Source organism: Callorhinchus milii, unplaced genomic scaffold (assembly GCF_018977255.1).
Source record: "Callorhinchus milii isolate IMCB2004 unplaced genomic scaffold, IMCB_Cmil_1.0 Scaffold6, whole genome shotgun sequence".
In the NCBI taxonomy this organism is placed as follows: domain Eukaryota; kingdom Metazoa; phylum Chordata; class Chondrichthyes; order Chimaeriformes; family Callorhinchidae; genus Callorhinchus; species Callorhinchus milii.
The window spans coordinates 10065749-10080434 of NW_024704747.1; the positions used below are offsets into that span (position 1 = coordinate 10065749).

General features: G+C 39.6%; 1 protein-coding gene across 3 annotated transcripts in view; it reads left to right on the forward strand.

The window, feature by feature from the left end:
• insig2 (insulin induced gene 2) overlaps nucleotides 1-10010 on the forward strand; it is a 29475-nt gene extending 19465 nt beyond the window's left edge. For all 3 annotated transcript variants that reach the window (XM_007896171.2, XM_042336394.1, XM_007896172.2), the window contains 2 exons: nucleotides 4309-4408; nucleotides 7145-10010. In XM_007896171.2, the coding sequence (XP_007894362.1) occupies nucleotides 4309-4408; nucleotides 7145-7186 (142 nt within the window). In that variant the 3' untranslated portion in view covers nucleotides 7187-10010. The remainder of the gene's footprint in view (nucleotides 1-4308; nucleotides 4409-7144) is intronic.
• Nucleotides 10011-14686: the final 4676 nt, after the last annotated feature.

Genomic DNA, 14686 nt, shown 5'->3' on the forward strand with positions numbered 1-14686 from the left:
CAACTTCAAAGCTCTGGCTGCCACTTTCAATCAAAATTCTGCCCACTGGAAAAGGAGGGCAGAGGTTACTGGCCCACAAGCTCTGTTATAAAAAGTATTATATTAATTTTCTTAAAATTCTTAACTTTTCAAACCAAAAATCTGTATGGAAAATAATTCATTCTTAGGTTTAGATGAAAAATGAAAATGTAATATAAATTATTTGACCTGAGGCCAGTTTTAGTTTTTTCATTGACTGTTCTGTATAGTCTTTTATACATTTGAAATGACAACACTAAGGTAGCAATTATTTGTAAGGATCAGTGTAAAAATAATGCTTGCATTTGAAATGCTGCTGTGTAACTTTGAAATGTCTCAAGACATTTCACAGAGAATTTATTTAAAGTTTAGTGACCATAGTAGGGGAGTGCAGCAACCAATTTGCGCAAAGCTATGTCCCAGAAACACTAAAAATAAATGACCGGAAGAAACACAATTTATCTTGTGGACAAAGTTATTTATTTAAGGCTGTTACGTTAATTTATATCATGAATATATTCATACTGTTAGCAAGATTGAGAAAGATGTTTTAATGCCTAAAATACAGTCACTATATTTCACAGTAAAATCAAAAACCTGCAACCGCTCTGTATTGGCCTGAACTAATGGTGCAATAGAGTGCATTTGGGTGTCTATTCTGTCCATTGTTCTTTCGGGGGGATCAATTGTAGGGTGGATGGTCTTTTTGTCTTATCTTGAGAATTCACTTACTGCCAGATAAATCAAATTTGTTGAAGCATCCATTCCTTATTTTTCCTTTTTCTTTTGGCAATTTTCTCCCCTCCTCTCCTGAGGCATTTGGCTTCTATTGAGTCACTGGCGCTAATTACCTTCCAGTATCTCATACAAATGGCCATTATTCATATGTGAGCCTTGACAGTGAGTGTCAACAGGTGATCTTGAGGAACATATATGAACAACTTCCATCAGTGGTCTCTGAACAATAATTTGGAGCAGGAATCCAGTCCGTGTTTTCCTCCCCTCTAATCCGAAGGGTTAAGGCCAGTTGTTCTGTCCAAACTGCTGCGTCAGCTGAAATTAGCTAACTCAACACAGACTAACTTGCAACCTTATCGCCTGGGCCAATAGAAAAGTGTGGAAATATTTGCCCAAAGTTGCAGGGAGATTGAACATTTTGTGGGAAAATGCAGGGGATTGAAAACGTTTGCAGAAAATGGCAGGGAGTTGGTACATCTTGCTGCCAACCTACATTTTTTCACTTTATTGATAAAACTAAACATGAGGAAATAACACATCTTATTAGATTTAGAAAAATATATAAATTGCTTCTTTAACAAAATCTGTGTGGGGCGGGAGGGGGGACATCAGCGAGGCTACAGGAGCTCTTAGGGCCAGCATCGCACCCAGACACAGAGGAAGACACGCACACAGACATCGAGGAAGACACGCACACAGACACCGAGGAAGACACGCACACAGACACCGAGGAAGACACGCACACAGACACCGAGGAAGACACGCACACAGACACCGAGGAAGACACGCACACAGACACCGAGGAAGACACGCACACAGACACCGAGGAAGACACGCACACAGACACCGAGGAAGACACGCACACAGACACCGAGGAAGACACGCACACAGATACCGAGGAAGACACACGCACACAGACACCGAGGAAGACACGCACACAGACACAGAGGAAGACACGCACACAGACACAGAGGAAGACACACGCACACAGACACAGAGGAAGACACACGCACACAGACACAGAGGAAGACACACGCACACAGACACAGGAAGGCACACGCACACAGACACAGGAAGGCACACAGACACAGAGAGACACAGGCTTACAGACACAGAGAGACACAGGCTTACAGACAACAACAAGATTTCATTTATAGAGCGCCTTTCACGTCGGGAGGACGTCCCAAGGCGCTGGACAGTTGGGTCAGGACCCGAGCAGGGGGGAAATGGTTAGGGTGAGGGGAGGGAAGGGAGGGAGCGAGGAGGGGGTAGAGAGTCGAGAGGGGAGCTGAAGGCTCGGTCAAAGAGAAGGTCTTGAGACCGGCTTTGAAGGAGGAAAGGGAGGAAGCGGCAAAGGCACTGGGGGATGGAGTTCCAGAGCCTCGGGGCTGAGAGGCTGAAGGCCCGACCACCGATGGTAGGGCGGTTGGGGCGGGGGATGTGGAGCAGACCGGAGCCAGAGGAACGGAGGGTACGGGCAGGTATGTAAGGGTATAGTAGGTCGGAGCGGTAGGAGGGAGCGAGGCCGTGAATGGCCTCGTAGGTGAGGATGAGGATCTTGAATTCGATCCTCTGGGGGATGGGGAGCCAGTGGAGGCGAGCGAGGGTGGGAGTGATGTGGTCGCGAAGCCCGGTGCGGGACAGTACACGAGCTGCAGAGTTCTGAATGACCTGCAGCTTGTGGAGGGAGGTGGCGGGAAGGCCGATGAGGAGAGAGTTCCCATAGTCCAGCCTTGAGGTGATAAAGGCGTGTACCAGAGTTTCAGCCGCGTGAGGGGTGAGGTAGTGCCGTAGTCTGGCGATGTTTCGGAGGTGATGGAAGGCGGTGCCAGTTGTGGCGCGGATATGAGGAAGAAAGGACAGCTCAGGGTCGAACAGAACGCCGAGGTTCCTGACTGCTTTGAGAGGGGGAGAGTGCAGCCTTGGATGCTGATTCTGTCAGCGCCTGAGGTGCGGAGGCGCTGACGCGAGCCAATCAGGAGGGCCTCATAGAGAGATAGCGAGACACAGGCTTACAGACACAGAGAGACAGACCCAGGTTTACAGACACAGAGAGACACAGGCTTACAGACACAGAGAGACAGACACAGGCTTACAGACATAGAGAGACAGACACAGGCTTACAGACACAGAGAGACAGACACAGGCTTACAGACACAGAGAGAGTCACAGGTTTACAGACATAGAGAGAGACACATGCTTACAGACATAGAGACGCTTACAGACATAGAGACACACACTTAGACACAGCGAGAGACACACTTACAGACACAGAGAGAGACACACTTACAGACACAGAGAGAGACACACTTACAGACACAGAGAGAGATACACACACTCAGACAAAGAGAGAGAGACACACAGACACAAAGACACAGAGAGATACATACATACAGAGAGACTCCCACTCACAGACACAGAGAGAGACACATTCTCAGAGAGAGACGCACACTCACATAGAGACACTCACAAACACATAGACACACACGGCACACTCACAAACACATATAGGAGAGGGTAACACAGACATTCACAAACCGAGAGAGAGACACACACAGACACTCACAAATGCATCTAGAGAGACATACACACACACTCACATATACAAGCGCACAGAGTTTCACAACAGCGGAGCCTCCAAATGAAGCCCATTTGCAGCTTGCGCTGCACCGCGCATGCATGTCCAGATCCGCCCCGGCACAGTGACGTCAGGTAAAACAGCCATGGGCCAGAAACTACGTTTGTAGTGGATTCCGTGGGAAAAGTGCGGCCACACCTTTCTATTGGCCCAGCTTATTGCCTACATAGTTTAGTGAGTACAGCAAGTACCATGAAACTTGAAAATTGCTGCAGCAGTGCTCTTTTGATGTGAACAGAGCTGAGCTTTGAGTACTCAGTTAGCTTTCCAATTTTTTTTTATGCTAATACCGTTTCATTATGTAGACAAGTTTAGAGTTTCTGTCGCTTATATGTGTCTTCCATTTTCCCATCTACATAGGTTTTTAACGTGTTTTGTTTTTCAAATTGTTTTCTGTAATAATAATCCTTGCATTTGATATAGCGCTTTTCACGTCTTCTAGACGTCTCAAAGCACTTCACAGAATATACTGTAAAGTGAATTGACTGTATATTTGTGGGCGAAACGCGGCAGCCAATTGCGCACAGCAGTGTCCCACAAACAGTCATGGATTGAAGTGATCAAAGTATTATTTGTTTTTCTTGAGGGATTATTATCAGGCGTGTGGAGTAAGGAAACTTGCCCAAGGTTTCACCCTGCTGGGAATCAAGCCAAGTCTCTCACTTGCAAGTCGAGTGCTCTAACCACTGAGCTACAGGACTCAACTATTGTTTACGATTAATATTTTTATAATATGTACAGTACACTGCTGTTTTAGTAGCTTTTTTCTTATATTTTTCAGCACCTGTGTGTGAGCTGAAAACAAACAAATGGTTAACCCAGAGATAGAATAATTTTAAGAGTTAATTAACCCAGTTTACTTCCCTGAAGTTTTACTTTACTGATTCTAAAAGTATTGTTTTTATATTTTTCAGATATACATCTCCAGACTTCCTTTATGTTCGGTCTTGGTTACCTTGTATATTTTTTGCTGGTGGAATAACAATGGGAAATATAGGCCGCCAATTAGCAATGGTAAGATGATAGACATAAGGAATATAAGAAGGCAAGGAGTGAGAAGAGCTCATTTGACCAATCATGGTTGTTCCTTTTCCAGTCTACACATAATTTATTGTGGGTCTCATCTTACCTATTTGATCATCTGAGATCAAAAATCCTGCATGCTTTCCATTACCTAAATGTTTTCTTGGAGAATGTCAGAATTTTCAATCATATCCACATTTCCATTGTTCATTGTGATCTGCTGCCTCTCCCAAGACATATGTAGACAACATTCTCTATAAAGCATAGTATCAACACATTCTATAAGTAACAATTAATGATGCAAGCAGTAGGGGGACCCAGAGTTGATTGTTACAGAACTCTTTATCAGCTAACTGACTCTTTCTCCCAGAACCACATTCTGTTTCCTATTGTAGAGCCAGTTTTCACTTCAGTTTAGCTAATTTTCGACTAAAAGACTATTGTCTTTTGTTTTAAATACAATGTTAACGGAAGCATCATCCACTGCAGACGTTAGAATAACTAGTCTGTAATTTCCAAGTTCTTGTCTTATTCAATATTTACTTTAGGATCTAAGGTACAACCCATCTGGCCAAGTCATGTTGTATCCATTTGAGTTTCTTTATAACACTTGTTTTACTGATGTCTGCTTTCGTTCTGGATCCATGAGCCAAAATGTCTGCATTTTGACCACTTTCATAAATTGCAAAAAGTGATGTGAAGAATCTATTTAACATACCTGACATTTCCTGATTCCCTGTAGTCTCTGTTCCCAATTTATCCCTTGAAGGATCAATTTGTTCTTTCAGATGCCATCTATTACAAACAGCTTAAAAAACTTATTCGGATCTTTTGTGATTGTCTGCCATCTGCCCTTCTATAGCCGTTTACCTCTTCTATTAATCATTTTTGCTATCCTCAACCGACGATCAGGACTATTTGGACCACTATTATTTGTTTACTAGTATTTGCAAAATAATTGTTTATCATATTTAAGTACATTTTGACCTATTTAACTATTTTGACTTGTTGTATCTCATATTCCCTAAAATGGTCTTTAAAAATTCAATTTTCTACTGTTTTACTTGCTCTCCAAAAGTTGTATTCCTTCAATAGGTGATTTCAGTCTTGGCCTTGAATGTAGTATTAAATCTAACTGCAATAATCACTGGTGTTCGCCCATCTACTGGTTACTAATCAATTTTTGTTAAATGCTAAATCTAATATAGCATCTACTCCACTACTGTTTTTCATGCCAATGATTACCAATGTGACGTTGCTCGTGTCTTCTACATTTCTCTCCAACAACTTTACTTCTAGGACATTGATATTCCCTTTGATAATCACATTCTGATTTCTTGCAGTCTTTTATACTTGTCTAAACTACTTTCTGTCTACTTGTTCAGTTAAACTGGTAGTCAATAGCTACTATTTTGTTGCCATTATTGTTGCTAATTTCTACCAGATTGTTTCTGCCATCCCCCTACTGCCTTTTTACCTGCTGTTTCAAATTTTTTGCTTTATTTGGTAACATAAAAATGTATTCTCAACAACCTCCTCACCATAGCATTTCCCCGGGTAGCGAAACACTTGTTTGTCAAAATCTGGTATTAGGCATTACTTGTCCTAAAGCGTTGCAACACTACAGCTATCTCTTCACTCAAGCCCGATCATTCATCTGTTGCCAGAAGGCATCTGGTTGACAACCTGTTTTTTTAAGAGGCAAAGACTGTTGAATTAGGGATCCTCACTGGTAATAGTAGATATACTTTTGGTGGCCTGGAAATCATCCACATAGTGTATAGTTTGAAGTGGAAAATTGTTCAGTGGTCCTTTGTTATGAACTTCTAAGGCAAAGGAGATTTTACTTCCATTTTAATCATTCAAGGAATTGCATATGTGATTGCTGTTTGTGATATATGGGTGAGAAGTACACATGAAGCCTTATTATTCCACAATGTATTTTTTTGAAAGAAATCTCTAGAATACCTGTATCTACCACCTACTTTGCCTTCATTCATATCAGCTGAGTGACAAATATAACAGTGAGCCTATTCTACCTCTCATTGCTATTAGACATAGACTATGACAGACTATGAAACCTGATTTGAAAGTTCTCTGAGAGAGGAAATCTCTAAATCTTAGTCTGGAGAGTACAGGCATTGTCTGGTTTATGACTAAGCTATCTATACAGGGTAAAATATTGAATGTACTGATTCCAGTTGATTTCAGTAATGCGAATACCACCATTGGCCTTGGTTCTCCTTGGCCAGAGAGGAACAAAATCAGACAAGATTCTTATTTAGTGATGTCTCCTGCAAAGTGTGCGTGAAAATTCCCATCCAGTTGTAGCCTGTGAGACCATTTTATCTGAAAATGGGAAATCATGCAGAATTGTTTGTATAGTTAGTCCATGACAAAATGGAATTTTGGGTCTGCTGACGAGAAGAGAATCAGGCTTGGCTGTGGTACCCGCAGAGCCTTGCTTCACATATGATGGATTGCTAATTGGGCAAAGGTACCACAACAATCGGCACCAAGAGGAAAGGGGAGAAAATTGACAAAAAGTATGAGTGCCAACAAGAGAGCTTTTAATTCTTAATATCCTTTTTCCCATCTAACAATTCATTTCATTTTAAATTATGAAGTAATTAACTTAATCTATACAGATTTAATATTTATAATTAGACATTTTGAATGTATTAAAATCGATGAATCAATCTCATATAATCTTTGTTTTGATTACAGTATGAATGCAAAGTTATTCCAGAGAAACCCCATCAAGACTGAAGTAATATGGAGGAAATTTTAAAAGGTTTTAAATGGACAATTGGATATTAAAGATATGCCAAATGAATGTACAAAACTAAGGATTCTCAACATGAAATTGCAGAAACTGCAATTTTGTTTTGCTCTCCTATGCAAAATGCAATCTGTGATTGCTAATGGTAAAAAGAGGTTTTATGAGAACATTATTGTGTAGATAATGTACACACAAACCCGTACCTCTATGTGTAACTGGATTCAAGTTTTAATACTTTGAGAATATGCAGTAAAAATGATTAGGAAAGTTTCGGAATATATTCATGGGGTGTGTGGTGCCAAACAAGATAGGTACTTTTGCTATTAGTTTTAATCTAGATGAACAAAAGGTTCAGATTATACTTCTTTAAGTTTGAGACACAGGACACTGACCTGTAACTATTCAGTTGGGTTGTTTTTAAAATGTTATGTGGACGCTGTACTATGTTCTCAAAAAATAAGTGAGTCAATGTTTTGGGTCCAAGATCCTTTGTCATAACGGACGAAGAACAGGCGGACTGATTTTGTCTGTCTCTGGCCTAGGAGAATGAAGGCCAGTTCTGACGAAGGGTTGTGGACCTGAAATGTTGACTCACTTTCCTTTCTCCATAGTTGCTGCCTGACCTGCTGAGTGTTCCCAGCGACTTCTGTTTTTGTTTCAGATTTCCAGCATCTGCAGTATTTTGTGTTTTGTTTCTCAGAAAATAACCTAGTTTGCACTTTTTTCATATAGTTTACAATATCTAACTAGGCATTGAGTTGTGCTATTTGTGCAAAGTTAGTATTCTGGATTTGGAAAAAGTTATTCTATTCTTATTCCTTTGCCTTAAAGCAAATAAAAAATCCTATTCCATTGCCTTAAAGCAAATATAAAATCTTAGTTTGTCTCATCCACATTTAAAAAGGTTCTTTCCATAGCTGTGCAATTTGGGGATAAACATAGTTATAGATGCATGAAATAGCTTTTACAAATCTATAAAAATCTTCACAAATATTTAAAGTTGTTGAAGCAGTTTGTTCTCTACTGATATTTCAAAACATTGTAAAGCCTAAGATTAACTGTTGGAGAAGAACATTGCACATCTTCTTCAGTATATATGAAATTAATCTCTGCTTTCGAAATTGAAAGATGTATCTCTTTGACCTTGCCTTTGGGCATCTCCTAAATTTTGTGCAATTTTTTGTGCTTTTTCTATTCCCATTATTCTGTGCTTAGATTTTTTTAATGCAAATTGTTGTTGTGGTAATCTAATAATCACAAATACAGTATGTTTGTTGTGACAATTTCACCAATATTAAAGGGTATCTTTTTCTTCAAAGTACTCCCACTTAAAGGAAAACCAATACCATTCTAAAGTAGTAATATTATTCCATAACAAGAAATGGCATTAGCAATTCTACCTTAAAGGTGAAGATTCCTCCTGCACTTGGCTGGTCTGGTGACTCATGGTATGGGAGGAGCCAGATTGATTCCATTGAGAGGCTGGAACTTTGGACTATCGTGGAAGCTGTTTCAACACCGCTTGATGCTGGGAAAGTTTAGTACTGGCTACATATTGTATATTTACTGGCTCTAAACAAATTACCTCTCTTACTCTTACTCTGGGATGGAACCACTCTGGAGTCACGCATTGCAGGTGCAGATAGTGTTAGTAAGGATTCCTCATTACAATAAAAGGTATTAATCAATGTTTCTCTATTTTTAGAATGAATACTTTGAAAGAAAAAAATTTCTTCCAAACTTTAGAATTGAATTAAAATCTAAGTTAACACGACCACATTAAACAAAATAATTTTTTTATTATTTATCAAGATTTTTTTCCCCCCAATACACTTCTACCCTTTTCCAAACATCCAGATAGATGTTTTTGGGGTGAAGTAATTTGACCTTTTGAATATTTTAAACCAATTATTACTTTGTCGATTATGTAAATATGTGTTTTGTTTAGTATAACTGTTCCTTCTTTGACAAACCAACATATTTTAATGTTTTGTGGAAACATTCTTCTAGTCACGCAGGACAAACCTCAAAGCCTTAATAGTAATTGGCAATTATTTCAGATTGAAGTCTAATAGCAAAATTCAAATGGAAGTGAGGTAGAAGTTCTATAAAATAACTTGGCTAGGAGAGTTGCACGCTGTTAACTTTTTTTCTTCAAGTGGTATTCCACAAAATAAAGGTAGTAATTTGGATATTACTTGGTTATATATATATATATATACACACACACACCAAATAATCACTTTGTGGCAATTTTTAAAAATTTAAACACAACCTAAATGTTACTCAATGGATTTCTGGATAGCAGTCATCTACACACATACGTTGAATCCAATGCAGCATTTTTCATACTTTAAGATTAAGTAATTGGCTGACAGAGACATTCAATATTTCTCCCATGCTGTTTAAGGTTTTCATCTCCCAAAGTAATGTTGCTTTTAACAACAATCTGTCCAATGTCCAAACGTTCTGCTAAAATCATTGTGATCCGTAACTTACATTGATACCTGAAAGTTTTTTTCCCCTTTAATTTAGGGAGAATAAATGTTAAAGCATTTCATATTTTTTCCCCTTTGAGTGGGATAATAAATATCAAATGCTTAAATATGTGGTAGTCAGTTTTTATTATAAGCAAATCTTGCTTTTACAGTACAAGTTTGTTTTCGGGTTTTATTTTCATTTACTGATATGGGAAATCAGCAACTACACTTAGCAGTGTAAAATATCAGAGTGGCTATGCAAATAGTGAGGGAATCTGTGTGATATTTAAAAGTAATGTAATTTTTCATGCAATAAAAATTTATACTGTTATAAGTGCAGAGATTGTTTTCTTTTGTGAAACGTGTTTCACGGTGGGGCACCAGCTTTATTAATAATATGGTGCTTAGTTGATCTATCTGATTTTAAAAAAAAGGGCAGAAATGAGACTTCAATCCCTTGTGTTTACTAATGGGATGTTTGGTGCGGAAACTGAAAAAAAAACTGCCTGGTGCTGTGGGCATAGACAGATGAAGTCTTATGAACATTATTGGGGCAGAATAAAGGTTTGTAGACTACAGATGCAATACATGGAATTCACCAGAATGATACCAGGGTGAAAAGGGTTAAATTACGAGGGCAAGTTGCATAAATGTGCTCTCTATCCCCTTGGGTTTAGAAAGCTTAGGGGTGATCTGATTGAGATTTTTAAAATAATAAAGGGATTTGGTAGGGTAGATACAGAGAAACTACTTCCTCTGGTAGGGGAATCTAGAACAAGGGGCCATAATCTTAAAATTGGAGCTAGGCAAGGGAGATTGGAGAAATTAGGAGTGAAATTATGAGGCAGTTTTTCACCCAAAGGGTAGTGGAAATCTGGAACTCTCCCCAAAGACTGCGAATGCTGGATCCATTCACATCTTCAAGATTGAGGTGGATAGATATTTGTTAGGTCAGGATGATAAGGTATTCGGGGCAAAGGTGGGTAATTGGACTTGAGGTACAGATCAGCCAGGGTCTTACAGAATGGCAGAACGTGCTCGAGGGGCTGAATGGCCTACTCCTGTTTCTATGCAAGTTTTTAGATGCAACAACAGCAGCAACAACTTGCACTTATATAAGCACCCTCCACATAGGGTAGAGTCTCAGGGCGCTTAACAGTGGGGGAGCCTGACTCCGAGCTGGTGGCCGTAAGCATGGTCGAGCAGGAAAGTTTTTCAGGCAGCATTTGAAAGATGGGAGTGGGGGCAAGGCGGAGGAAATTGAGGGAGCTTTCCAGAGTTTTGGGGCGAGTGGCTGAAAACATGACCTCCGATGGTGGGGCAGAGGGTGTGAGCGACGAGCAGGAGGTTGGTGCCAGTCGAGCGGAGGCGCTGGGTGATGGAGTGGGGAGTGAGGAGGTCGAAGAGGTAGGGAGGTGCCAGGGAATGAATGGATTTGAAACATTTTACAACCTGAATGTACAAAGAGAGTGTACCAGGCTGATGGTTAATTTGAGTTGAAAAATTCTAACCTTTTCCTTTCTCCAAAATAGATTCTATTTCCATCAATTTATGTTCACTTCTCATGAAGATTTTGCAATGTGGTTTTCCTTCATCGGGGGGGACGATTCCACGGTTGCTGATTTTGCCCAGATGGCCATTATTCATGTGTGAGCATCGTCAATGTTGGAAGGATTTTCAACTCTGAGAGGCATCAAAATCAAACCCAATCCTGTCCATCTGACATCCACACTTTCTGGCAGGGGGTCGAAACCCAGGAAGCTGAGGCCAATTTTAGCTCCCCCAACTGCTGACTAGGTCGAAATCAGCAAATTCAGTACATAGTAGTTTTGAACCTGTGAATTTATGATCTGTATGATATAATATATTGGTCCACTAAACCATTGGTTTAAATAGATTTAATGAACTAGTTAACCTAAATAGAAACGTTCTCTTGGAAGAGAAAAATGTATTTAATTATGTACCAGTTTGCAAACATTAATAATTTCAGGAATTACATTATTCATATATCACTGGAGTATATTTAACCAACCTTTTGTTTCCTCAAGTTTGTTTTATGAATAAGACTTAAAGTGTTGGGTAGGACCAGTCCTTTGGATTACAGATAGCATGTGAATAATACAGTTGGCTCTGAACTAAATTAGATAATTCATTTCTGTAAGGCAATCTTGCAGAAAAAGACGCAAATCAATAAATACCATTAACATCCCTGCAACAGCTATTTAGCAATAGATCCCAGCATTGACATTTAGTTTTTCTAGCTGATATCAAAAAGATTTCCTTCATGGAAGTATAATTGTATTTCAGGTTATTAAAAATTCTGGATAATTGGTGCTTTGTAGTTTGGTTCATACAGCTGATCTAGTTATGATGATAAATTCTGATAATTAATTCAATTACTTTTTACACTTCATACCTTGACTCCAAAGACGTGTGAATGATATATTCATTTGTCTCAGTAAGTCCAGAAGAAATCAGGTTTTGGTTAGCCACAAACCATTACGGACAGTTGAAAGTTGCGCCGTGTAAGCAATGTTTTTTTTGGTCAGCTGGATGTCTGACACATGCAGAAACCCATTACGATGCTTAATAGTATCTAAATCAAACTGAGATTTCCATGCATCTCACCTACACATGGAAATCCCAGAGATGGATTGTTTGAATGGAATTCGGTCTCTCCATGAAGGGACGCATTCAGGCTTACCTAATTCCGGAAAGTATAAGGTGCAGGTTGGCACGAGCCAAGGCTTGGGACCCGAAAGTGTGTGTTGGGGTATCTGCTGGAGGCTAACCAACTAAAACCGCATAGCTTGCCATTCATATTGCTGTCTGGCAAGCCTTCCCACTGCTTGTCCAGCTAGGACCATTAGGGCTTTGGCTTGACTTGCAGGGTTGACAGGAGCTGAGTGGGATGACTCCCTGCCCCCAATGACTAGTCTGCCCTTCCAGATCCTGCCGATGAGCCTGTGCTGTCATCAGCAACGCCCTGCAATACTGCGGACCTGCCTAGCTCAGGAACCAGACTACCGAGAACGCCACAGAGGGCTGGCTCGATTCCGACATTCTGTTGCCAGACATGTAACCTTGGAGCCAGTTCAACTCCAACGAAACCCCGTTTACCTCCCTCTACCCCTCCCACAGCAGGATAGGGGTAAGCAATGTACATCAGTAAAAGTGTCAAATCATTAATATTCAGATACAAACTGCTCCATTTTTAAAAGAAAGGAACAATGTTTGGTTCTTAGTTGCCCTCCACCACAAATCAGATATTATTTGTATTAAAAGGACTGTAAAGATTACTTGCGATTAAATAATATATAGGATATAATAATCCTTGCATTTGATATAGCGGCTTATGTCATCTTCGAGAGTCTCAAAGCGCTTCACAGAATATACTGTAAAGTGAATCGACTATATTTTGTGAGCTAACATAAATCTATAATGTGGAGTCCTGTAGCTCAGTGGTTAGAGCACTCGCTTTGCAAGTGAGAGACCTGAGTTCAATTCCAGTCAGGGCGAAACCTTGGGCAAGTTTCCTTACTCCACACAGAGCCTAATAATAATCCCTCCAAAAAACCAAAACAATAATAAAAATTGGTCATTTTCAATCCACGACTGTTTGTGGGACATTGCTATGCGCAATTGGCTGCCGCTTTCGCCCACAAATATACAGTCAATTCACTTTACAGTATATTCTGTAAAGCGCTTTGGGACGTCTAGAAGACATGAAAAGCGCTATATCAAATGCAAGGACTATTATTATTATAAAGCATATAATATACTCCATAGCATATTAGATACAGGTTGTCTGACAGTAGATAACCAGGCAGGTTGAGTTCCAGCATTGAAGGGAAAAAAAATTACTGCCCCTATTTCTTTCCATGTTTGCTGGTTTACAGCTGTGGTGTAAGATCTCACAGGATCACAGGGTGTGCTGCTGGTTTTCTTAAGTTACTGGATGAATGTGGATGGTGAATTACAAAAGATTTCCCGGTATATTGAAACTTCAAGGGTATTGACTGAACTATAGTTATATAAGTTGCCTTTTTGTAAGACTGTTTTTAGGATCTACTTAAGCACATTGAAGGTATTAGATGTTTTTTATTATTAAGAGTGGGGTGTGTTTTAACAGAATGTGGTAATTTCAAGTGCTACACATTTAAATTTATCTTCATTTGCTTTATTCCACATTAAAAGCTGGCAAATTTATTTAAATGTATTTCATTACTTATACCAGCTATCTTCACATGAAAGAATATGTTTTTAAATGAAAGCATCAGCTATGGATTCAGAGACTCTGGGCAATGTTTTAAAATGTACTTTAAAATGTGGAAACCTCAGAAATCTGACACAAAAAAATCTTCAGTGGGATAGATTTATTGTGCTCATTAAGATGGGGAATGAAAGTTCTAGAAAATTGAACTTTCTCTGATTTTTATTTCTATCTGGTGGCAACAGCAGATATAGGAAGGTCTGGGCTCCATCTAACAATCCATTGCAAGCATTACCACAGACTGCTTGGCTTGGTATTTCCATTTATTGCTTTTTACTGCCTCTGCTAATTTGGGGGAGGTTTCATGCTGAGCACAAGTTCCCACTGGGAACTGGGTGGAGAATGATAAAACACATTTCACTTAGAACCCTTAACAACCTTCAGACAGAAAAGACCTTCATCCCTAATGTGGAATTAACTTGGATCTCCAGGGGAGAAAGGACATAATAAACAATTATGGCCATTTTGAAGACATGACAAAATGATTAATACAGACCAGATTCCACAAAACATGCTTGTTTTAATATGTGCAAGAGGAGACAATGCTGCTGTTTGATAGCATTCTACCAATTTTATTATATCACACTAGACCAGGAAGCTAAACATTGCTATTTAATAATTTCATGGCTTAACTGCAAAGCATTTTAACGTGCTCACAATTTGCATGAATACAGTTGTGCAGCTCTTAATTTGGGTGCAAGACACTGGTACATAGTGATAAGCAGGAAACTCAA